This window comes from Caretta caretta, chromosome 24 (genome assembly GCF_965140235.1).
Source record: "Caretta caretta isolate rCarCar2 chromosome 24, rCarCar1.hap1, whole genome shotgun sequence".
Classification (NCBI taxonomy): Eukaryota; Metazoa; Chordata; order Testudines; family Cheloniidae; genus Caretta; species Caretta caretta.
Genome location: NC_134229.1, coordinates 19,230,721 through 19,255,318, shown reverse-complemented (window position 1 = coordinate 19,255,318; position 24,598 = coordinate 19,230,721). Strand labels below are relative to the sequence as shown.

The following is a 24,598-nucleotide window of genomic DNA, read 5'->3' as shown; positions in this document are numbered from 1 at the left end:
CCTAACGGGTTCTGCCAGCCCGGCTGGCGTGGGAGCTGTGGCCTGGCGCAGAGACGCCGCCCATGGGAACAGGCCGGGACTTGGTGCCTTGTTCGTCGTCTCGAGCGGCCGTGGGAATGCTGCCTTTGCACCCCGCTGCGGGCCGCGGCTCTGCTCCTCGCTCCTGTTGCCTGCCCCTGCCGGGCGCTGCCTCCTACCGCGGCCCTTTCACCAGGGACGAGCCCAGCCGGGGGCTGCTGCGGCTGCGATGGTCTCACCCCAGGCTCAGAGCTGTGCTCGGCCCGCTGAAGGGCGTGGGAGATTGGGGGGGGGGGGTTGGGGGAGATCAGAGATGCCTCAGTGCCCCTGGCAGGTGGGCACTCGGCCCGATCCTCACTCGCCTGGAACCGGGCCGGGGCCAGGGCACAAAGGTGGCTTCCGGTTCCCTGGTGTCACTGCCCGGCCCCTGGGGCAAATGAGAGGAACGTCGGGGCTGCTGTAACGTACCCTGGGCCCTTCAGTCACTGCCCCGATCCACCCCCTATGGGCCCTGGGGGGCAGTGAATAGCCACAGTGCCGTGTGCTTGGCACAAGGGGGTCCCGAGCTCAGTGTGGGGGTCTGGGCAGTGCCTGGGGTGATGGGGGCCCTCGGTTCTCTCTCTGGCTCTGGGAGGGTGTGGGGTCTAGTGGTTAGAGTAGGAGGGGGCAGGGAGCCAGGACTCCTGGGTTCTGTCCCCAGGCCTCGCTACTTGACCTGAGCTCTCTTTGTGCCTCAGTTTCTCCTCTTCACATACTCGTGCCAATGACCCTCCCCTCCCCTCTTGTCTGGAGAAGCCCCTGGGTCCCCCGAAAGCAGATCCCGCCCCCTGCTCTGGCTTTGAGGAGCCCCTTTCGCTTTCCCCCTGGAGGGTCTTTACCTGGGGGCAGAACAGGCCCCCCAGGCCCCCCAAGTCCAGCAGTGGGGGGCGGCCTGCCAGCACCTTGCAATCGTGGTGCCGGGAGGGAGGGGGCAGTGGGGCGGGGTGGGGGGGCCTGGGGCCCGGGGGGGAGGGGGCAGTGGGGCGGTGGGCCCCGGAGGGAGGGGGCAGTGGGGCGGGGTGGGGGGGCCGGGGGCCCGGGGGGGAGGGAGCAGTGGGGCGGGGTGGGGGGCCCGGGGGCCCGGGGTGGGGGGGCAGTGGGGCGGGGTGGGGGCGAGGGGGCCCCGGGGGAGGGGGCAGTGGGGCGGGGTGGGGGGGCCGGGGGCCCGGGGGGGAGGGGGCAGTGGGGCGGGGTGGGGGGGTCGGGGGCGAGGGGGCCCCGGGGGGAGGAGGCAGTGGGGCGGGGTGGGGGGGTCGGGGGCCCGGGGGGGAGGGGGCAGTGGGGCGGGGTGGGGGGCCCAGGGGCCCGGGGTGGGGGGGCAGTGGTGCCGGGGGGGGAGGGAGCAGTGGGGCGGGGTGGGGGGCCCGGGGGGGAGGGGGCAGTGGGGCGGGGTGGGGGGGTCGGGGGCGAGGGGGCCCCGGGGGGGAGGGAGCAGTGGGGCGGGATGGGGGGGGTCGGGGGCGAGGGGGCCCCGGGGGAGGGGGCAGTGGGGCGGGGTGGGGGGGGCCGTCCTCTCCTGCCCGCCCCACTCCCGCATGGGACTTGTAAACACGCTGCCCCGCTCGCCGGGGCCCCGCCCGGCTGCCATTGGCCCGCCCCTCGCATCTCATTAGCATACATTACGGCTGGAGCAGCCCGGTGCAGGTGCAGACGGGCCGGGCGTGCGGCGGGAGCGATGGGGCCGGCGCCGTGGGGCCGGGGCCGGGGCCGGGGCCGGGCGATGCTGGCGGCGCTGGGGCTGCTCTGGGCAGCCGGGCGAGGTAGGGGGCGCGGGGGCGCGATCCGGGGGGCCGGGCGGGGGGCTGTGGGGCTGGGCAGTGGGGCGCAGCCCCCCCTCCCCGTTGGCCATGCCAGGTGCGCGGCTCTCCGGCCCCCCAGCCAGCTCCGGGGGGGCGGGTCCCTTTGCAGCGGCGCGCGCTGGGCAGTGGGGGGCCCCCAAGCAGCCGCGGTTTTTGAGTGGGGCTCTTGGCTCAACCCCCCCCCCCCGGTTCTGCAATGTGGGGGTCCCTGTAACGGTTGCAGCTGTTGCTGGGGTGGGGGGAACAATGCCCCCCCCGCCTGCCATTCTGCAGCGGTGCCACCTCTGGGATTTGTTAGATTTCCCCCCCCCCCCGCCTTCAAATGATCCTTCGTGCCCCCCGCCCCCGGGGCAGGTCTGTGGGATTAGGACCCCCCCCTCGCCTGGCCTGGGAGCCCCGTGTCACTCGCCCCCCCCGCCCCCCGGGCCCGCCTCTTGCCAGCTTAGCATTCAGAGCCCATAGCAACCCTGCCAGCATCCCTCCCGGGCACCCCACTTCCTGACTGTCCCCCATGCACCCCCTGCATTGCATCCCTGAGCACCCCACTTCATTCCAGCATCTCCCCATGCACCCCCTGCATTGCATCCCTGAGCACCCCACTTCATTCCAGCATCTCCCCATGCACCCCCTGTATCACATCCCCATGAACCCCCATTTTTGGCATGTCTGTGCACCCCACTTCAATCTGGCATCTCCTCCCGCTGCTCCGGCCTCGGCCTGTCCCTTGTATTTCTGCGCCCAGACCATCCATTCCCGATCTGCTTGTGCCTGGCTCCCTGGTGGGAGTTGGGTCCCGACCAGCTGCCGCATCCGTTCCCGCCCCCCCCCCCGCTCCCCCTTTCTTCCTCTGCCCTGTTCTGCTCCTGTCTCTGTCCCAGCCTGGCTCCATGGGCACGGAAATGGCCGAGCGATTTGTCCCTGGATCCTGCCGTGGCTCGGAGCCAGGGTCGGGAGCCGGGGTCAGGGTCGGGGAGCCTGGCAGCCCAAGCGCTGGGCGTCGGGTTATTTTCATACACGATTAACGGGGACGCTGAAAAGAAAAAGCGGGAGGAAAATGGCGTTTCCCCCCCCCCCTTCTTCCCCCCCGAATCCCGCTGGCTGCAGATTTCCAGCCTTTGTTCTCCCGGCCCAGCGCTGGGCACCAGCCGCGTCTCCTGGCAGGGCTCAGCCCCCCGGCCGTGGGCACCGGCTCCAGCTTTAACCCGGCTCCCAGCCGGCCCCCCACCTGGCCCGCTTTGCCCAGCTTCCCTGGCCCATGGTGGCATTTCTGTGCCCTCTGGCCTAGGCCTGGCCCTGCCCCCTGCAGCCACCATCCCAGCGCTGGGGGGGCACCCAGCAGGTATCCCTCCCCCCACCCCTGCATGGCAAATTGTTCCCTGCCCCCCCACCCCATTGCAGCTGTGGGGCGGCTCCAGGATGGACAGTCGGGGGGGGACTCAAACTGCGGGCGGGGGTGTGTGTGTGTTAGTGATTAGGGGGATCATCTTCGCCTTCTTCCCGTCCTCTAGCAGGGTTTTGGGGCTGAACTGGGGGGAAGTGGGACCCAGGTGTCCCGGTCCGGCTCCCCCAAAACATTGCGACGCCTCCCTCCCACGGATTGTGTCAGCTGGAGCTGGGAGCCCCAGCCGGGCTGCGGGCGGCTCCGATCCCTGCCCCCCCCTCGTGTGGGACACTGATTATGTGAAGCCATAAATTGCTCCCGAGGGGCCGGGTTCGCTTTGGGAGGGGAAAATCGGGGGGAAGCTGCTCCAGGGTCAGCCCTGCGGTGTGGGGGGCTGGGCTCAGCGGAGAGCCCCCCACTCCCTTGGGAGGTTTGCAAGATACCGGACTGGGGGGGACATGTTTGCAGCCACATGGGGGGGGGGTGTGATTCTCGTGGTCCAGAAGGGCGTTTGAAAGACGCAGCCTCCCCCAGCGGCCTGTGGAGATGCGAGGAGCGGGTGGCCTGCGACACAGTGATGGGGTGGGGGACGTGCTTATTTTGCCGAGCCAGGCGTCCGTTTGGGGTTAGCGGGGTGGGGGGCCGCCCACAGCACAAGGTGCGGCTCCCCTATGTGGCGCTGGGCAGGGTTTGGGGTGCTGGGATCCCCGCTTCGATCCGCATGGGGTATGTGGTGCAGGGCCTGGGCTCCAGGGGCCGGAGGTGTGGGGGGGTCTCTACAGGCTTGGGTCCCCTGGCCCCGGGTCTGGCTGCTGGGCCCAAGGAGCCAGCCTTGACGCTGACCCCTGGGACCGACTGGCGGCCCCTGGGTGTTGCCCTCCCCCCCGTGTCCCAGCCCTGGGAGCCGAGGGGTGGGGGGAGCTGGAGCCCGTTGGGGTTCCTGCCCCACCGCTGGGGGGTTCTGGTAGGGCTGGCAGGTGCTGCTGATCTTGGGGACAGCCGGGCGCCCAGACCCACAGTGAGAGACGGGCCCTGCCCTCAAAGGGCTTCCCACCCGGGGAGGGCCCATGTCACACAGCTAGTCAGTGGCAGAGAAGGCACCCGAGTCCCCACTCTGACCACTCGCTCCCATTCCCTCCTAGGGCTGGGGAGAGAACCCAGGAGTCCTGGGTCCCAGCCCCCTCCCCCAGCTCTAACTATCCCAGTAGGGGATGCTGCGGGGGACGGGCCGTGGGGGGAAGGGTGCTGACTCTGGGGGGTGGGGTGCTGGCTCTGGGGTGGGGGGGGGCTCCCAGCAGGAGGTGGGGTGGGGGCTGTGGGGGGCAGCACACTGTGGGGGGCAGGGCACTGGCTCTGGGGGGCGTGGGGCTCCCTGTGATTGTCAGCAGGAGCCGTGCCCGCTGACAGCTCCTGGCGCGTGGGGCCAGCTCGTCCCAATTATCTCTTGTAATGAAATCGCCTCTGGGCCAGTGCCCAGCCAACACGTGCCGGCCCCACACCTGTGGCGCCCCATGGTGCCAGCCCCCCCACCCCTGGGAGCCCTGCCGCCCCCACCCTGGCAGCCTCTCCCCGCTGGCGTGCAGCGATGGACGCGTCCCTGGGAACCCGGCCTGAAGAGACGCTCGCTCGGCCTGCCCGTGCCCGGGGGCCAGGTCCAGCGAGCTCCGAACACATCTGCCATCTTCGGGGAGCTGGGACACGGCCCCTCTGGGGTGGGGGGGCTGGTTATACAGGGACCCCCCACCCGGCGCTGGGACGTGGCCCCTCTGGGGTGGGGGGAGGGCTGATTATACAGAGACCCCATCGCCCGGCCCTGGGATGCAGCCCCTGTAGGGCCGGGGGGGGGGGGGGGGGCTGTTTCGAAGGGGATGCAGGGGGAATATTGTCTCTGTATGAAACACCGAACTCCTGGTATGACAGGGAGCTGGTTGCTTAGAGCAGGCGGAGCTGGGAGGCAGGACTCCTGGGTTCTCTCCTGGGGGTCACCTGGACCGGTCTGTGCCTCAGTTTCCCTCCCCCCAGTGGCGTGTCCCCGGGGGCTGTGCCAGGAGGAGACGGCCCGTGCAGGCCGCGGGGCTGACAGGCAGCTCTGTCCCCCCCGCACAGCAGGTCCTTATCCCCGCCAGGCAGTGGAGAAAAGGCCATTGTCACCCCACGGCGCCAGCTCCCCCGGGCACTAGCCCCTCCCCTGCCCATCCCCTTGCTATGGCAACTGGCCCCCCCACTAGCCCAAGTCTTCATTCTCCAAACTCCCAACCCCCCTGCTCTAGCCACTAGCCCCCCCCCCCACCTCCCAGACATGGGGAAAGAACCCAGGAGCCCTGGCTTCCAACCCCCCTTGCTCTAAACACTAGCCCCCCACCTCCCAGAGCTGGGGAGAGAAGTCCTGCTCCCAGCCCCACGCTGGTCTGACCCACTAGACCCCACTCCCCTCCCAGAGCTAGCAGGGGGCCGTGGGCCTGGATTGAGGGGTGCTGGCAGCAGTGAGGTGGGGTGGGGGGAGCCCCCCCTGGTTTTACTTGGCTGCTTTGCCCCATGTGTGTGCATGGGGCAGCCTGAACTGGAGTTAGGGACCCAGGTGTCCTGGGGACGGAGGGGTCTGATGGGGACGCAGCAGCCTGATCCAGTCCAAGGGACCCAGGCGTCCGGGGTGGGGGTGGGGTGCCGGGTGCTCGCTGGCAGTGGAACAAAGGCCCCTTGTCCGTTCCCATCTTGGCGATTCTGTGGGCAGTGGCGGGCGCTCCTGGCTTGGCAGGAATGTGTGGGTCAGGGCCGCACCCATGGGGGGTGCCAGCATCCCACCCCTCCGCTGTCCCGCAAGGAATCTGCCCCTGGAGGGGGTGGGCTGACATCCCTGGGCCATATGGGCCCCTGGGGGGTGGCTGGTCCCTGTTTCCCCTCCCCCACAGGAGTTGCTGGGGCACCAGGGCTGGATGGGGTCCAACAGCCTGGACCTGCTGCCAGAGCTGGAATGGCCTTGGCTCTGGCTCAGAGCGGGGGGCTGGGAGCCAGGACTCCTGGGTTCTCTCCCCAGCTCTGGGAGGGGAGTGGGGGCTGGTGGGTTGGAGCAGGGGGGCTGGGAGCCGGGACTCCTGGGTTCTCTCCCCAGCTCTGGGAGGGGAGTGGGGGCTGACAGAACAAGGAGCCATGGTCTCGAGTTGCAGTGGGATTAGGAAACACTGTTTCATGCGGAGGGAGGTGAAGCCCTGGAATGGGTTCCCTAGGGAGGAGGTGGGATCTCCATCCTTAGAGGTTTTTAAGGCCCGGCTTGACAAAGCCCTGGCTGGGCTGATTTAGTTGGGGTTGGTCCTGCTTTGAGCAGGGGGTTGGACTAGATACCTCCTGAGTCTCTTCCAACCCTGACCTATGATGCATCAGAGTAGGGGGGCTGGGAGCCAGGACTCCTGGGTTCTATTCCTGCTATTTCCTCACTCCATGATCTTAGTGCCTCAGTTTCCCCACCCAGGTGGGGGCAGTGCTGGGCAGTGGCTGGAGGTGAATGGGAGCTGCAGACCGATGGGCAGCTCTCGGGGCGGGGGGGGTTCACTGGCCCCAGGAGGGTTCGCCCCCCTGGGTCACGAGGGCTGAACTGATCCTCTCCCACCCAGGGGAAGGGGGGGCTGGGAGCCCGGGCAGTTCCTCTCTCTCCTTGTGGGGAAGGGGGCTCGAGCTGGCAGAAAAATGGGCCCCATTGTTGGCACTGGCGGGGGGGGCAGGGTGGGGCCCAAAATATGCCAGGAATCCAGAGCTGCGCCCCCTGGGTGGCTGGGCCAGCAGCACGGAGCTAACTTAGGGCATGGGGGAGCCCAGGGCTGAGCTAGCAGGGGGCTGTGGGTCGGGAGGGAGGGGCACCGGCGGAGGTGGGGGGGGGACGGGACTGGTGACCTTGGTGGTGCGAGTGACCTTGACAGTCACAGCTGGCTGCGCCGCGGTCGCCGTGGAAACCCTGCGGAGGTGGGGGGGGGCCTGGGGAACAAGCTGACACAGCAATAAACCGCCCCCCCTCCGCACACCAGGGAGTGCTACAGCCTTGGTGCTTAGCAACGGGCGATGGGGGTGTTGCCACGGCAACCCTGGCTGGCATAGCTTGGATGGTGAGGAGACAGCTGCATGGGGGGACGGGGGGCCCCCAACTCTGCCGGCCCCGTCGCTCCCAGCAGGGGGTGCTCGGGGGGCTATGGGGGGGCGGTGCTGGCTGCGGGGGCTGCCGTGGGGAGAAGGGGTGTGAACTACGGCCCCAGGGGTGCCCTGCTCTGACCACCGGGCCGTGCTTCCCTCCCAGAGCCGGGAGAGAACCCAGGAGTCCTGGCTGCAGCGCCCCCCCCCCCCCAGTAACAGCTGGTGTTTGCACAGGCCCCGTCCTGCCCCAGGCCCCGAGCCCCATTTCCCACCCCCTGAGCCAGCCAGTGCCCCCCCGGCCGGATCGGGGCCAGCGCCCCAGAGGGGAAAGGTGGCCGTGGCTGGAATATCAATGAGTCCCTGGCGGGGGGGCACGGCAGGCTGGGGGGAGGCCTGGGGCCCACCCCTTGGCGTTTCCAGGCTCTCTGCGTCCCTCTGGTCAGAGCCCAGGAGCGGGAGCTGTGTGGGGCACCCCCAGGCCCGTGGGAGGGGGGCGGACGCTCGTTGGGGGGGCTGCGACCCCAGGCTCCCTGTGTTGTGTGTCGCCTTCATTCCTCTGGGTCCAGCCCTTCCGACACCCCGGGTCGTGGTTTCCCTTTGCTGCTCGATGCCTGGGTGCTCTGCCCCTCGCGCCCGCCGTGCCCCCCCGCGCCCGCCGTGCCCCCCCCCACAGCCCCCCTGCCCCTCCCTCCCTCCCTCGCGTCCTTCCCATCTGCTGCCCCTCGGCTCTGGCCCCAGCGAGGCCGTGAGCAGCCAGGCGGGACCCCCGGCCGGAGCACGGGAGCAACTGGATGGAACCAGCAACAATGTCGCCATTCAGCCCTTCCTGCCCCCCTGCACCCCCTCCTGCCCCCTGTATCCCCCCCACCCGCCCCCTTCCTGACATTTCTCCCCATTTCTCCCGGCTCGTTCCCGTCCTCCACGGCCTGCGCCCCCTTTCTTCTCTGCTCCGGCCCCTTCGCCGGCCCGTCTTCACCTGCCCGCTGTCCCCGCGAGCCACCCCTGTGCCAGGCCCCTCCAGTTACCCCCTATGCCACCCACTTTCCCCCAGTGCCAGGCCCCTCCACTTACCCCTCCACCCCACTGCCCCCTGGCGAGCCACCCCTGTGCCAGGCCCCTCCAATTACCCCCCCACCCCACAGCCCCCTGGCGAGCCACCCCTGTGCCAGGCCCCTCCAGTTACCCCCCACACCACCCCACTTCCCCCCAGTGCCAGGCCCCTCCACTTACCCCTCCACCCCACTGCCCCCTGGCGAGCCACCCCTGTGCCAGGCCCCTCCAGTTACCCCCCACGCCACCCCACTTCCCCCCAGTGCCAGCCCCTCCAAATACCCCCCACTCCACTGCCCCCTGGGGAGCCAGCCTCATCCCCTCCCCCCTTCAATTTACCCCCTGCCCCCACCCCGGGTACCCCAAAGCGAGAGATGAGGCCATGCTTGGCCTCCGTCGCCCCCTGCTGTTGGGGGCCGAGGGGTGTTAACCTGGGGGGGAGGGGCCATGTGGGGCCCAGGCTCCAGTTCTCTGCCCCCCCCAATCTCCAGCCCCCCCATCTCTGCCTCTCAGCCAAATATTTAAGGACTCGGATATGCAAATCTTGGTGGCTGGCTGCCATGGCAACGCCTGATTCGCTGGAGCTGAATGGAACCGTGGGGGGTGGGGAGGAGGCGGGCGGGGCTGCCCAGCGCCCCCTGGAGGGTGTGACGGGAACTGCCCCTGGGACCCAGGAAGTGTGGGGGGGATCCCAGCCATGGGGGTGCAGCCCAGGGCCCCTCATCGGCCTGGGGGTTACCCACAATGCTTCACTGATGCCGCCACTGGGGGAGGGTTGCAGTCTGGTGGGGGGCTGTGAGGGGGGGTCTAGGCCCATGGGGTGAGGTTATGTGGGGGGCTCTCTCCCATCCCCCCAGCTGCCATTACCACCCCCTCCCCCGGCCTTTCGCCCCCAGCTCTGCCCAGGCCCCCCCACCTGGTTATTGACCCCCCCCAGCTCAATCCCCCACTGACAGCACCAGCTGATCAGAGCCGTTCCCATGACGACCCATTATGATGTCAGAGGAGGCGGAGACAAATCCTCAAGGGACTTAAAGGGGCAACACAACCCGCAGCCCCCCCAACTCGACCCGCGCCCCTCGCTCCCGTCCCGCAGCCCCCCCCAGCTCGACCCGCACCCCTCGCTCCCGTCCCGCAGCCCCCCCGAGCTCGACCCGCACCCCTCGCTCCCGTCCCGCAGCCCCCCCGAGCTCGACCCGCGCCCCTCGCTCCCGTCCCGCAGCCCCCCCAGCTCGACCCGCGCCCCTCGCTCCCGTCCCGCAGCCCCCCCAGCTCGACCCTCGCTCACGTCCCGCAGCCCCCCCCCAGCTCGACCCGCGCCCCTCGCTCCCGTCCCGCAGCCCTCCCAACTCAACCCTCGCTCCCGTCCCGCAGCCCCCCCCCAGCTCGACCCGCGCCCCTCGGTCCCCACCCACAGGCCCCAATCTGCTGGCACCCCTCACTCCTGATTTGCTGCCCCCCCAGCTCAGCCAGTGCCCCTCACACCCCACCCGATGGCGCCCCCGACTCCCCACCTGCAGCCCCTGTTCTTGGAGCCGGTGGGGAGTCCCGCTGTTGTGGGGAACTTGCTGGCCTCAACCTGGTGCAATGGGCTGGTGACAGGATCTGAGTCCTCGCTCCCACTCCCTTCGCCCAGCGCCCGGCCTGCCCTCGAGGGCTCCCCGTCCTCCCTCCCGTGGGGCAGAGTCCCCGTAACCCCGACCAGGTTGGGCCCGGGAGGGATCCGGGCTCTCTCTGCTCGGGGCGCTCAAGCAAATGCAACTGATTAAACCAGCCGATGAAAACTAAGGAGGAAATGGGGCAGGAAAAGCCGTCGTCCCGCTGCGTGGCCCCGGGACCCCAGCCCCAGCCCCAGCCCCACCCTGCCTCCAGCGCAGCTCCCTGGGCCCCTGCTCTCCCCTTAACTCTGCCCCTCTGGCCTAGCTCCCATAGGGGGCGGGACCCCCCGTCCTCCTGACTCCCTCATTGGCCTGCCTGCCCTAACAATCAGGCTGACCTGGATGGCTGGCCTCTCCCCATTGGGCCTGGGGCCTGTCAGTCTCGGTCCTGGTTTCCCATCAGCCCGCCCCCTTTCTATTGGTAGCGGGAGCTCGCCAACCAACCCCCCCGCGTGTCAGTGCGGGGCCAACAGTCCCCCGGGCCGCCACCTGCCTTGTACAAGAGAGGGCGGCCACATTGGTCCGCGTTGCCAAGTGTCTGTGTCGCTAAGGGGAGGCCATGTTTGTTGCTAGGTGATGATAGCAAGATGGCAGCCGTTTCCGTTGACATGGTCCTTGGATGGCCATGTCTGTTGGAGCAAGTGAGGAGCAGACAGCTTTCTGTCCATCCCAGAGGGGCAGCCGTGTTTGCACGGATGGAGAAAGAGGGCAGTCACGGAGGGGCGGCCATGTTTGTTTCTGTTTCACAAGGACGAGGAAGCCATTTTTGTCTGGCGGGCGGAGAGCGTGATAGGGCTGCCGTGTTTTTCTACATTGTGGAGAGGGAGATGATGGTGAGTTTGTTGACATCACCTAGAGAGAGAAAACGACCATTTGTGTTGACGCTGAAGAGACAGGGCGGTCATTTGGGTCAACGTCGCGTTGACAGAAAGGCGGCCATTTGGGTCTACGTTGTCCAAAGGGTAGTGTGGCCATTTTGATTGATACTGGAGAGACAGGACGGCCGTTTTGTTTGACATCACATTGAGGGTAGGGCAGCTGTTGGGTTGACGGACGTCACGTTGAGGGAAGGGCGGCTGTTTCGGTTGACATCACGTTGAGGGTAGGGCTGCTGTTGGGTTGACCGACGTCGCGTTGAGGGAAGGGCGGCTGTTTTGGTTGAGATCACATTGAGGGAAGGGTGGCCGTTTTGGTTGACTGACGTTGCGTTGAGGGGCGGCCATTTGGATCGACGTTGCCCAGCGAGAGGACGGCCATTTTGGCAGATGCGAGAGGTGGTGTGAGAGGTGTCGGCCATCGTAATTTACACTGCATAATACACAGCCATGGGTGGGAGTGAAGCAGGAAGTGACACGAGGCATGGCTTCCTGGGTACGCACCGGGAGAGAGGTTGGGCCAAAGACAGGAAGTGGCCTCATGGCAGAGGTCAAAGGTCACATGACAGTCGCCATCGGCCTCTTTTGTGGGCTGGGAAAGCGGCAGAAATAGCAGCATGAACTGGCCCTGGCCTCTTCTGGGCCAATCGGGGATCAAGGATGTTTTAGCCCCACCTTATCGGTATAGGACACGCCCCTGTTCCAACAAGCCCCGCCCCCTACTTCCATGCCACATGTAACAAATCACTGCAAAATCTCGGGGAGGTGGGGAGCTGGCGGCCCTGGGTCTGGGTGGGGGCTGTGGAGGGGATCCTCTCCCCGGAGGCTGGGGTCATTGCAAACCAGGAGGCCTGCGCAGGGGCGGGGGGCACACGATGGTGCCCCCCTGCATGGCAGAGATGCCACCACCCCCCGGTCCCAGGCCGGCCCCAGGATGGCTTCCCCCGGCGCTGCCTGCAGTGTGTCCCTCCCGGGCCGTTCACCAGCTAAGGTTGGTGCAGCGCCGGCGGCCGGGGGCAGCTTAGGAGGGCAGAGGGCCCAGGCCCGTCTCTTCCACTCCACGCACCCCGTACGGTCATCGCCGCGTCGGGTGGGACCGGGTCACCCTGGACCAGCCGGGCAGGGCTTTGTCCCTAAACCCTGCAGCGCCGGGGGTCTCTCAGAGCCTGCACCGGGCTGAACGCCCCGGGAGTGGGAGGGTTTCTGCTAACGCCCTGCTTGGCTTGTCCTGCCGTGATCCCCGGCCTCACGAGAACGGCCCCCGGCCTTGGCGGACCAGTCAGCCGCCCGCTCGGCCAGGTGCGCCCCGGGATTTCCCCTTTGCGCCTCGGTCGGCTCTGAGCAGTTCTGTTGCTTTCTGGGGACACTCTCCAGGGCTGTCCCCCTCCTCCCGAAAGCACGGCCCCCCGTGAACTGCACCCAGGAGTCCGTCCGGGGCCTCGCCAGCGCTGAGCAGAGCGGGGCGGCAACCTCCTGTGTCTCGCCCCCCTCTGCCGGTCTCAGCCTTGCTCCGGCGGCCTGGCACCGCGGGCGCCCGGTCAGTATCTCCCTTTCCCTGACCCCGGGCTGGGTTTGGCACGTGTCCTCAGGGCGTTGGTTTGGGCCCAGTTCTCCCGCGCGTCGAGGTCGTTGTGACGCTGGCGGGTTTGATGAGGGCCCTCAGTGCCATAGGGGTCTGCGGAGGGGTGTGGGGGTATCCGCGTGGCTCCCGACCCCCGGTCTCTCCCTGACCCCCGCTCTCGCCCGCCCAGCCCTGGCGCAGGAGGTGCAGACGGAGAACATGACGGTGGTGGAGGGCGGCGTGGCCGAGATCAACTGCCGGCTGCACCGGTACGACGGCTCCATCGTGGTGATCCAGAACCCGGCCCGGCAGACGCTCTTCTTTAACGGCACGCGGGGTAAGGGGTCGCCGGGCGGGGGAGGCCGGGCACGTGGGGTAATGGGCTGGCAGGCAGGCGGGGGCCGAGGCGCGCGAGGTGAGGGGCCGCCGGGCGGGGGGAGGCCGGGCACGTGGGGTAATGGGCTGGCAGGCAGGCGGGGGCCGAGGCGCGCGGGGTGAGGGGCCGCCGGGCGGGGGGAGGCCGGGCACGTGGGGTAATGGGCTGGCAGGCAGGCGGGGGCCGAGGCGCGCGGGGTGAGGGGCCGCCGGGCGGGGGGAGGCCGGGCACGTGGGGTAATGGGCTGGCAGGCAGGCGGGGGCCGAGGCACGCGGGGTAAGGGGCCGCCGGGCGGGGGGAGGCCGGGCACGCGGGGTAAGGGGTCGCCGGATGGGGGGAGGCTGGGCACGTGGGGTAATGGGCTGGCAGGCAGGCGGGGGCCGAGGCGCGCGGGGTGAGGGGCCGCCGGGCGGGGGGAGGCCGGGCACGTGGGGTAATGGGCTGGCAGGCAGGCGGGGGCCGAGGCGCGCGGGGTGAGGGGCCGCCGGGCGGGGGGAGGCCGGGCACGTGGGGTAATGGGCTGGCAGGCAGGCGGGGGCCGAGGCGCGCGGGGTGAGGGGTCGCCGGGCGGGGGGAAGTGGGGGGTCCGGGGGCAGCCGCTGAGCCCATCCCCGTCTCCCCAGCTCTGAAGGACGAACGGTTCCAGCTGGTGGAGTTCACGCAGAAGCAGGTGCGGATCCTGCTCTCCGACGTCCGGCTGGAGGACGAGGGCGGCTACTTCTGCCAGCTGTACACCGACGACACGCACCACCAGATCGCCTCGCTCACCGTGCTGGGTGCGCGGGGCCGGGAGGGGTGGGGGGCTGCGGGGTCAGGGGGGCTGTTGAAAAGGACAGGGGGCGGCTGCCCTGGGGATTCTGGGAGGGGATGGGGGGGGCGGCTGCCCTGGGGGATTCTGGGACGGGATGTGGGGTGGGGGGCGGCTGCCCTGGGGGGATTCTGGGACGGGATGTGGGGGGGGGGGGCGGCTGCCCTGGGGGATTCTGGGATGGGACGTGGGGGGGTGGCTGCCCTGCGGGATTCTGGGAGGGGATTGGGGGTGGCTGTCCCGGGGGAAGGGAGGTGCTCTGGGAAGGGACAAGAAGTGGCTGCCCCAAGGGCCAATGGGGAGGGATGGGGGGGGCGGCTGCCCTGGGGGATTCTGGGACGGGACGTGGGGGGGTGGCTGCCCTGGGGGATTCTGGGAGGGGATTGGGGGTGGCTGTCCCGGGGGAAGGGAGGTGCTCTGGGAAGGGACAAGAAGTGGCTGCCCCAAGGGCCTCTGGGGAGGGATGGGGGGGGGGCGGCTACCCTGGGGGATTCTGGGAAGGGATGGGGGGGTGGCTGCCCTGGGGGATTCTGGGAGGGGATTGGGGGTGGCTGTCCCGGGGGAAGGGAGGTGCTCTGGGAAGGGACAAGAAGTGGCTGCCCCAAGGGCCTCTGGGAAGGGATGGGGGGGCGGCTTCCCTGGGGGATTCTGGGATGGGACGTGGGGGGGTGGCTGCCCTGGGGGATTCTGGGACGGGACGTGGGGGGGGGGGTGGCTGCCCTGGGGGATTCTGGGGAGGGATGGGGGGCGGCTGCCCTGGGGGATTCTGGGACGGGACGTGGGGGGGTGGCTGCCCTGGGGGATTCTGGGAGGGGATTGGGGGTGGCTGTCCCAGGGGAAGGGAGGTGCTCTGGGAAGGGACAAGAAGTGGCTGCCCCAAGGGCCAATGGGGAGGGATGGGGGGGGGCGGCTGCCCTGGGGGATTCTGGGAAGAGACGAGGGCCCAGCCCCAGTGACCCCCGTGTCTCTGCAGTGGCCCCCGAGAACCCCACGGTGGAGGTGAAGGAGCAGGCGGTGGAGGGCGGGGAGGTCGAGCTGACGTGCGTCGTGCCCCGGTCGCGCCCCGCGGCCACCCTGCGCTGGTACCGGGACCGGCGGGAGCTGCGAGGTGAGGGGGGCAAGGGGCCTATTCCCCGCTAGGGGCGTGGGCCGGCTGAGGGGCCGGGGAATGGGGCAGGGGGCCTGTCCCCTCCGGGATGAGGAGGCTGGCTCAGGGGTTTGGGGGTGGGGCAGGGCCGGCCGCTGCAGGGCAGGGGGCTGGCGGGGGGGCTGGGGGCCAGCCGGGGTCCCCCTGAGTCGCTCACCCCCGGGCGCGCCGTGGCAGGACTCAGCAGCCGGGAGCAGCTGGGGAAGGTTTTCCGGGTCAGCACGTCGGTGCGGCTGCGGGTCGAGCGCCGGGACCATGGCGCCATCGTGACGTGCGAGGCCACGCACCCCGCCCTGCGCGGGCAGCGGAAGCAGACGCAGTACGTGCTGGACGTGCAGTGTAAGTGCGGGGGGAGAAAGGGGGGGGCCGGGGGGGCAGAGAGGGAAGGGGGCAGGGGGCGGGTGGGGGTAAGGGGGGTTGGGGCGGGGTGGGGTGAGGGGGGAAAGGGAGGAGGGGGTGGGGGGCAGGGAGCCGCTGGGGATGGGGCTGCCCTGGGGGGCGCGTTCCTCACGGCAGAGTCGCGTGCGGGGTTGGGCTGGGAGCTGTGGCGGTGGGTCGGGGGGCGGTGTGTGGCCGTGGGCTGCTTTGGGTTGTGAGTGTGCAGAGGGGCGAGTTGTGGGGTGGTTTTGGGTGCACTGAATTTATGGGGGGTGGGGGGCTGGGGCTGAGTTGTGAGAAGCTGGTGCCGTGTTGTGTTGTCCTGTGTGTGTCGGGTGTTGTGGGGGCAGCATGTTGCTGTTTTGTGCGGGTTGTCGGGGAGGTCGTAGGCTGCCATGTTGCTGAGGGAGTTCAGGGGCTGCTGGCGGAGGCGGGGAGTTGTCGTGTTGTGGTGTCGTGCTGGGGGACGCGCCGGGCGTGTGCTGGGGTTGTGCGGATGGAGTGAGCTGTGCTGTTCTGGGGGAGTGTCGGGTTGTTGTGATGCTGGGGGTCACGGGATTGTGGTGGTGTTGGGTTGCTGGCGGGGGGATGGGGGTGTTGTGTTGTTGGGTTGTGGTGTCGTGCGGGGGGGGGGGGCGCACGGGACGTGTGGTGGCGTTGTGTGGCCAGGGTAAGCTGGGCTGTTTTTAGGGTGTGCGGGGGGGGTTGGGTTGTCACGTTGTGGGGTTGCGCAGCCGCCGGGCTCCCTGTGCAGCCGCCCTCGTCTTCTCCCCGCAGACTCGCCCACGGCGCGGATCCAGCCCAGCCAGGCCGTGCTGCGTGAGGGCGACACCCTGCTCCTCACCTGCGTCGTCAACGGCAACCCGCTGTGAGTGACCCGCAGGGGGCCGCGGGCTGTGTGTCGGGGCACTGCTGCGGGGAAGCTCGCAGCGCCAGGTGTGACCCGAGGTGCCTAGGGCAGCTCTCCCTGGAAATGCCAAGGTCAGGGCCTGGGCCCCAAGCCGAAGTCCGAGGGCTTCAGCCCAGGGCAGTGGGGCTCTGGCGGGTCCCGGGGTCCTTAGTAATTTTCGTTGTCGGAAGGGGCTCGCGGTGCGATGACGTTTGAGGCCCCGTTACGGGGAAAGCACAGGGAGACGGTTGTCAAAGGATAAAGCAACCAGATACCTGCAGACACTTCAGAGTCCCAAGATCAGGATCCCAGCAGTCGCGGTGAGTTTGCTGACTTGCAGGTCCCTCTGGAACACAACCGCACACAGCTGGGATGGGTCATTGCGCCCTTTGCTCCAGAGGGAAGACGTGGGACTGACGACCCAACGGAGAAGATGCAGCTGCCCTTTATGTTTTAGGGCCCTACCGCATCCAGGGCCACGGATCATGAAATCTGGTCTCCTGGGGGCTTTCACCCTATACGATACAGATATCACGGGGGAGGCCAGCGTTTCTCGAATTGGGGGCCCTGGCCCAAAAGGGAGTTGCAGGGGGGTCCAAAGGTTATTTTATGGGGGGTCGCAGTATTGCCACCCTTACTTCTGCGCTGCCTTCAGAGCTGGGCGGCCGGAGAGCGGCGGCTGGTGGCCGGAGAGCGGCGGCTGGTGGCCGGAGAGCCGTGGCTGGTGGCCGGGCGCCCCGCTCTGGAGGCAGTGCCCCGCCAGCAGCCGCGCAGAAGTAAGGACGGCAGCACTGCACCCACCTCCTACAATAACCTTACGCCCCCCCCCCAACTCCTTTTTGGGTCAGGACCCCGACAAGTACAGCGCCGTGAACTTTCAGATTTCAGTAGCTGAAATCGTGACATTTATGATTTTTAAAATCCAGTGACCGTGCAATTGAGCAAAATGGACCATGAATTTGGGAGGGCCCCATTTATATTCCTTTTGCCGTGTGGCTGGCACGTCCTGTGTCCCGAACACAAGCTGCCCAGCACATGGCAAGGAAAAGCCTGTCCACCGGACGTGCCTTGCTGACCCATCAGGTGTATCCCCTGGCTCCTTTCAGGGGGTTCATTGTCCAGCTGATGACCCTTGGTGGGCCGTGGATCAGGCTGGGCAGCGCTGAGGTGTCCCCCAGAAACACAGCACAAGTTTGGAAATGCAGCTCCAGCCTGTGTGCGTCTAACTCACACTACGAAGGAGGTACAAACACAGAAAGCAGGGCATCACACTCGGCAAATCATAGCACTGTCACGGGCTCCTCACACGGCAGATCTGGCACGAGTCACGGCCACGTTCTGGCACGGGTATCAATAGTATCATAAAGCGTCCCCCATATTTCATACAGCCTCACACCAGGGTCTCCAGCTGTGGGCCCTGCTGCGGGGAAGCTCACAGTGCCAGATGTTTCCAGAGGCTGGGATATGGGGGGCCGCATGTCTCAGTGCCGGGGGTGTGTGTGTCAGGAATCCTGCATCACCCGGTGATCCGTGCTGCTGCCCATCACCCTGGTATTGGGCTGGCCCTGCCCGCTGGCGCCAGGGGACGGATCGCCCAGCTCACCGCCCCCTCCCCGGTGTCTGTCCCCGCAGCCCCACTGAGATCATGTGGAGCCGGGCGAATGACTCGCTGCCTGAGCGGGTGCAGATCCAGGGCGCGGAGCTGACCCTGCCAGCGCTGAACCCGGGGGACAATGGCACCTACGCCTGCCAAGCGGCCAACAAACACGGCCGCGCCTCCGACCAGTATGTGCTGGTGGTCTACGGTAAGGAGCCCCCGGCGCCCCTCACTTCCGACCCGCAGCCCCCAGCGCTCCTCACTCCCGACCCACAGCCCCCCGTTGACCTGAATTTATGGGGCTAGCTTATTACGGCTCACCAGTGAGCTGACCAGAAGATATTGAGGTTCTTGTCCCGTTTCAGGCTGCAGGGTTGGAGAACACAGAGTTTTCCACGTTGTGGGTGGGCTCTCGGGGTGTGTGGCCAGGACACTTATACTGAGGACAATACCGAAATTTCAAGATCTTTATTCAAACGAATGGAAGGATAATCAAAGGTCTAAAGCAATCACAAAGCAGTCATGCAATGCTGTGGGCCCTGGCGGGAACAGCTCTATTCTCAAAGACGATTTAAACGAGCCAACTCACCCCCTTCCCTGGAGACCTGGTCGGGGCGACAGAGGAGCAGCCTTGTCTCTGGCATGTCCGATGAATTCGATGGTCCAGGTTCCCCTAGTTGGCAGAGATCAGGGTCGAGTGGCTAATAGCTTGGCAGAAGATAGAAAAAGCGACCCCTCGACACGGTTTTATAGGGTCCTGGCACTGCCCTGGATTTTCATGTCAGTGCCCAGCCTGCCAGGCACAAAGCTTATATCCTCACCCAGCTAAATCTTTGGGGTCCCTTTATTCTTTAGGCTCACACGTCTTCATACACGTTAGTGTCGATTATCTCATCCCCAAAACCATTATCTTTGGCCTAAACCATGGCGTCCCTGCTCGGCGGTGAACCCGGTGGTCACCAGTCCCTTGCAAACGCGTGGGAAACACGTTCAGGTCTCTCTTCCGGTCTCCCCTTCCCCAGACTCAAAAGGGAAACCGAGGCCGTTTCTCTAGGCCAAAGGTTACAAACACTTACACCGACTGGCTGGAGCTAATGGGACAGGCCTGGAGGTTCCTTGTTTTACAGCCAGGTATTATGAGCAACAGAGACGAATTCGGTATCAACAAAACCCAAAGAAAATAACACTAGAATCAGTCAAACCAATGAAGAAAACACATTATGCAAACTAGCCTCAATGGCTGCCCCCCCGGCGCCCCTCACTCCCAACCCGCAGCCCCCTGCCCCCCCGGCGCCTCTCACTCCCGACCTGCAGCCCCCTGCCCCCCCGGCGCCCCTCACTCCCAACCCGCAGCCCCCTGCCCCCCCGGCGCCCCTCACTCCCGACCTGCAGCCCCCTGCCTCTCTGGTGCCCCTCACTCCCACCCCAGTGCCCCAGGCCTCCCAGCACCCCTCACTCCCGACCCGCAGCCCCCTGCCCCCCCGGCGCCCCTCACTCGCGACCTGCAGCCCCCTGCCCCTCTGGTGCCCCTCACTCCCGACCTGCAGCCCCCTGCCCCTCTGGTGCCCCTCATTCCCACCCCAGTGCCCCAGGCCTCCCAGCGCCCCTCACTCCCGACCCGCAGCCCCCTGTCCCCCCGGCGCCCCTCACTCCCGACCCGCAGCCCCCTGTCCCCCCGGCGCCCCTCACTCCCGACCCGCAGCCCCCTGTCCCTCTGGTGCCCCTCACTCCTGACCTGCAGCCCCCTGCCCCTCTGGTGCCCCTCATTCCCACCCCAGTGCCCCAGGCCTCCCAGCGCCCCTCACTCCCGACCCGCAGCCCCCTGTCCCCCCGGCGCCCCTCACTCCCGACCCGCAGCCCCCTGTCCCTCTGGTGCCCCTCACTCCCGACCTGCAAGCCCCTGCCCCTCTGGTGCCCCTCACTCCTGACCTGCAGCCCCCTGCCCCTCTGGTGCCCCTCATTCCCACCCCAGTGCCCCAGGCCTCCCAGCGCCCCTCACTCCCGACCCGCAGCCCCCTGTCCCCCCGGCGCCCCTCACTCCCGACCCGCAGGCCCCCCAGTGCGGCCGGTGCCCCTGAAGTGCCAAGGCACAGTGCAGAGCAATGGGGGGCTATGGGGCGCAGCGCCGGCAGGAGAGGGGCAGCCCGACGCAGGGCGAGTGAACGGTGCCATGTGCCCAGGCCTGCATCGCCCCCCGACGGGCTCGCTGCCGGGGACCCCCCGGTTCCCCTGGGTCCTGCCCCCCCCCCCGACAGCACCCGCCGGCAGCGGCCCCGATCCCGATCCCCGGCTCCACGCCAGGGACCCCCCGTCCCGTCTCCAGCGCAGAGCGGGGGCGGGGGGGGGTCCAGGCCCAGTCCTCACTGAGCCCCCCCCTCCTGCCCCCAGACCCCGGGGCCATCGTGGAGGCCCAGACCTCGGTGCCCTACGCCATCGTGGGCGGCATCCTGGCCCTGCTGGTCTTCGCCGTCATCTGCGTCCTGATCGGCGTGCTGTGGGGCTCCGTCCGGCAGAAAGGTGCGGGGCGCGGCGGGGGGGCGGGGCAGGGAGGGGCCGGGCCAGAGGGGGCGGGGGTGAGGAGGGGAGGGGAGGGGACAGAGCGGAGGGGGCGGGGCCGTGGGGGAGGGGAGGGGACAGAGCCGGAGGGGGCGGGGCAGGGCAGGGCAGGGAGGGGACAGGGCCAGGGGGGGGGGAGAGGGGGCGGGCCGTGGGGAGGGGAGGGGCAGGGCAGGGAGGGACAGAGCCGGAGGGGGCGGGCCGTGGGGGAGGGGAGGGGACAGGGCCAGAGGGGCGGGGCCATGGAGGAGGGGAGGGGACAGAGCCGGAGGGGGGCGGGCAGTGAGGGGAGGGGACAGGGCCAGAGGGGGCGGGACCGTGGGGGAGGGGAGGGGACAGAGCCGGAGGGGGCAGGGCGGGGAGGGGAGGGGACAGGGCCAGAGGGGGCGAGGGCAGTGAGGGGAGGGGACAGAGCCGGAGGGGGCGGGGCGGGGAGCGGAGGGGACAGAGCCGGAGGGGGCGGGGCGGGGAGCGGAGGGGACAGAGCCAGAGGGGGCGGGACCGTGGGAGAGGGGAGGGGACAGGGCCAGAGGGGGCAGGGCTGTGGGGGAGGGAGGGGACAGGGCCAGAGGGGGCGAGGCAGGGCTGGGAGGGGAGGGGACAGGGCCAGAGGGGGCAGGGTGGGGAGGGGAGGGGACAGGGCCAGAGGGGGTGGGGCCGTGGGGGAGGGGAGGGGACAGGGCCAGAGGGGGCGGGACCGTGGGGGAGGGGAGGGGACAGGGCCAGAGGGGGCAGGGCTGTGGGGGAGGGGAGGGGACAGAGCCGGAGGGGGCGAGGCAGGGCTGGGAGGGGAGGGGACAGGCCAGAGGGGGCGAGGCAGGGCTGGGAGGGGAGGGGACAGGGCCAGAGGGGGCGGGACCGTGGGGGAGGGGAGGGGACGGGACAGGGCCAGAGGGGGCAGGGCTGTGGGGGAGGGGAGGGGACAGAGCCGGAGGGGGCAGGGCGGGGAGGGGAGGGGACAAGGCCGGATGGAGCGGGGCCGTGGGGGAGGGGAGGGGACAGGGCCAGAGGGGGCGGGGCCGTGGGAGAGGGGAGGGGACAGAGCTGGAGGGGGCAGGGCGGGGAGGGGAGGGGACAGGGCCAGAGGGGGCGGGGCAGGGTGGGGAGGGGAGGGGACAGGGCCAGAGGGGGCGGGGCTGTGGGGGAGGGGAGGGGACAGAGCCGGAGGGGGCAGGGGCGGGGAGGGGAGGGGACAGGGCCAGAGGGGGCGGGGCCCTGGGAGAGGAGAGGGGAGGGGACAGAGCCGGAGGGGGCAGGGCGGGGAGGGGAGGGGACAGGGCCAGAGGGGGCGGGGCAGTGAGGGGAGGGGAGGGGACAGGACAGGGCCGGAGGGGGCGGGGCTGTGGGGGAGGGGAGGGGACAGAGCCGGAGGGGGCAGGGCGGGGAGGGGAGGGGACAAGGCCGGATGGAGCGGGGCCGTGGGGGAGGGGAGGGGACAGGGCCAGAGGGGGCGGGGCCGTGGGAGAGGGGAGGGGACAGAGCTGGAGGGGGCAGGGCGGGGAGGGGAGGGGACAGGGCCAGAGGGGGCGGGGCAGGGTGGGGAGGGGAGGGGGACAGGGCCAGAGGGGGCGGGGCTGTGGGGAGGGGAGGGGACAGAGCCGGAGGGGGCAGGGCGGGGAGGGGAGGGGACAGGGCCAGAGGGGGCGGGGCCCTGGGAGAGGAGAGGGGAGGGGACAGAGCCGGAGGGGGCAGGGCGGGGAGGGGAGGGGACAGGGCCAGAGGGGGCGGGGCGGGGAGGGGAGGGGACAGGGCCAGAGGGGGCGGGGCCCTGGGAGAGGAGAGGGGAGGGGGCGGGGAGGGGAGGGGACAGGGCCAGAGGGGGCGGGGGCAGTGAGGGGAGGGGAGGGGACAGGGCCGGAGGGGGCGGGGCAGTGAGGGGAGGGGAGGGGACAGGACAGGGCCGGAGGGGGCGGGGCCGGACCGCCCCCCCTCACCTCTCCCCCCGGCAGGCTCCTACCTGACGCACGAGGCCAGCGGGCTGGACGAGCACGGCGAGGTGCGCGAGGCCTTTCTCAACGGCGGGGGCAGCCACAAGCGCAAGGAGGAGTTCTTCATCTGAGCCGGGGCGCCGGGCCGGGCCGAGCCGGGCGCCTCTGGACCAGCCCATCGAGCCGCGGCCGAACCCCGGGGCTGGGGGGCTGGTTTAATTTCTGAAACCAAGGCCCGTGTGCCAGCAGCCTGGGGTTCCAGCCCTGCCCCTGGGCCGTGAGGCCCCGCCTCTGACAAGAAGCCCCACCCCTATGCAGTAAGACCACACCCCTGGGCTCTGAGGCCCCGCCTCTGACAAGAAGCCCCGCCCCTATGCAGTAAGACCACGCCCTTGGGCTGAGGCCCCACCCACCCTGTGTGAAGGTCCCCACTCCAGGGACCCAAGGTGGTGTCCTTTGCCCAGGCAGATGGGGGGTCGGGTGAGGTGGGGGGCTGAAGCAGGGGGTTCTGGCCTCACCCACAATACAGTAGGGGTGGCCACGCTCCTTTGATGGGGGGCAGGTCTCCAGGGAAACAGGGAGGGGGTGGAGACCATGGGGTGCTTTTGTAAACAGCTTAACTGTGCCGCGACTGGATGGGGGATGGAGTCCCTCCCCCCGCGGGGCCCGGACTCCTGGGTTCTATCCCCGCTCCAGGAGGGCGTTGGGGGGTTTACGGGGGTGGAGGGGTGGGGGGCTGGGAGCCCGGACTCCTGGGTTCTATCCCTGGCTCCAGGAGGGCACTGGGGGGGGTTACTGGGGTGGAGGGAGGGGCTGGGAGCCCGGACTCCTGGGTTCCATCCAGGGCTCCCGTATTCCTGCTGTGGGCCTTAAAAGCAGGTTGGACTGTTTCTTTAAAGCCATGATTGTTGGGGGGGGGGGGGTGTGTGTCTCTCTGTCCATCAGTGTCTGTCCGTCCTCGTCATGTGACGTCCTCACCAAGCACAACAGCCTGAGACGGGGCTGGTGGGGGGGCGGAGGAGCTGGGGGGCCGGGGCTTCTTACCCCACCCCCAGGAACTCACCTGCCATGGGGCACCCCCGGGCCCAGAGGGGGCGAATGGGGCAAATCCAGATTTCACCCTCCTCCCCGCCAGTGCACCAGCCCCTTGGCTGCCCCCAGCGCTGGGGGTGCTGCCGGGGTGGGGGTGGGGCATGCTCGCCCCTCACAGGCGGGGCCGCAGCACCTTCCCCCCCCCCGGGCATCGGAGAAACCGGACCCTGAATCCCCTGGGTTACATTGGGAAAGAGCTTCCCCGTCACGGCCTGCCGGCGAGCGGGGACCCCCTTCCCAGCGCCGGGCGAGGGGTCCCCCTATAACCCGCCCCCACCCCTACCCCAGAGGGGCCGTGTCCTATGCCGGTGAGGGGCCCCCCCATAACCCACCCGCACCCCAGAGGGGCCATGTCCCAGTGCCGGGCGAGGGGTCCCTGTATTACCAGCCCCCACCCCACCCCAGCGGGGCCGCGTCTCTAGTGTGGGCGTCTCCTCCCCGATCCTCTCTGACCCCCCCACGTCCCTGATTTCCCCCCAGATCCTCATGCCCCCCAGCCCCCCACTTTGTCCGGAAGAACCCCCCGTTGGGTCCCAGCCCCGTCTCTGGCTGGAGGTTATTTTCTAGCGTGTGTGTCGCGGGAGGGGAGAAGGGAAACGAATGGGAGAGATAATAATTAATATATAACCGGGGTGGGGAGAGGGGGCTCTGTGGGGGGGCCAGGCCCCCCCACCCCGAGACTGTTCCCCCGCCCCCGCCGCAGCCTGAACGTTAATATATATGTAAATATCTGTCGCCTTTTAACCGCCTTTGATACTTCAATAAACTCCCCGATTAATTCTTTTAACCCGAGTGGGGGCAGAGACCTGGTTTGTGGGGTCTGTCCTGGGGGACCCCCTGTTCCACCTTTAGAAAGTGTCAGACGGGGGCCTAAAAATCACAGCTTGGGGTTGAGAAATGAGGGACGCGGGTTGAGTGAGATCCCGGGTTTCTTCGAGGCGAAATCCCGAGGGGGCTGAAGAAAAGTCGCGGGCTCCCCCCAAATCACGGCCCCCCCCCAGACTTGCGGGGGGCAATGGGCAGAACCAGGCTGCACCAGCCAAACGTGACCCTTCCTCGGGCCAGGGCAGCTGCCAGCGCTGGGGCCCGGCCTCCTACCCCACTGCCCCGCTCAGCCCCCCACGGCTCCCGCAGGCCCCCGGGGAGCAGCGCCAGGAGCCGGCTGGGTGGCGGGACTTGGGGCAGTGGCTGAGAACAGGAATGGTGGGACCCCCACCCCAGCAACCCTCCCATGGCAGGGACACAGGGCAGGGCCCCAGATAGCAAGGGGGCGGGGGAGCTGGGAGCCAGGACTCCTGGGTTCTCTCCCCAGTTCTGGGAGTGGGAG

The 24,598-nt window shown here is 68.9% G+C and overlaps 1 protein-coding gene across 1 annotated transcript; it reads left to right on the top strand.

The window, feature by feature from the left end:
- Positions 1–1,708: 1,708 nt before the first annotated feature.
- CADM4 (cell adhesion molecule 4) lies at positions 1,709–24,058 on the top strand. The gene is made up of 9 exons (XM_048828162.2): positions 1,709–1,817; positions 12,691–12,837; positions 13,500–13,652; positions 14,658–14,792; positions 15,009–15,170; positions 15,987–16,077; positions 17,731–17,903; positions 20,084–20,212; positions 22,201–24,058. The coding sequence occupies exons 1-9, from the start codon at positions 1,733–1,735 to the stop codon at positions 22,308–22,310; spliced, it is 1,185 nt and encodes a 394-aa protein (XP_048684119.1). The 5' UTR covers positions 1,709–1,732; the 3' UTR covers positions 22,311–24,058.
- The last annotated feature ends 540 nt before the right edge of the window (positions 24,059–24,598 follow it).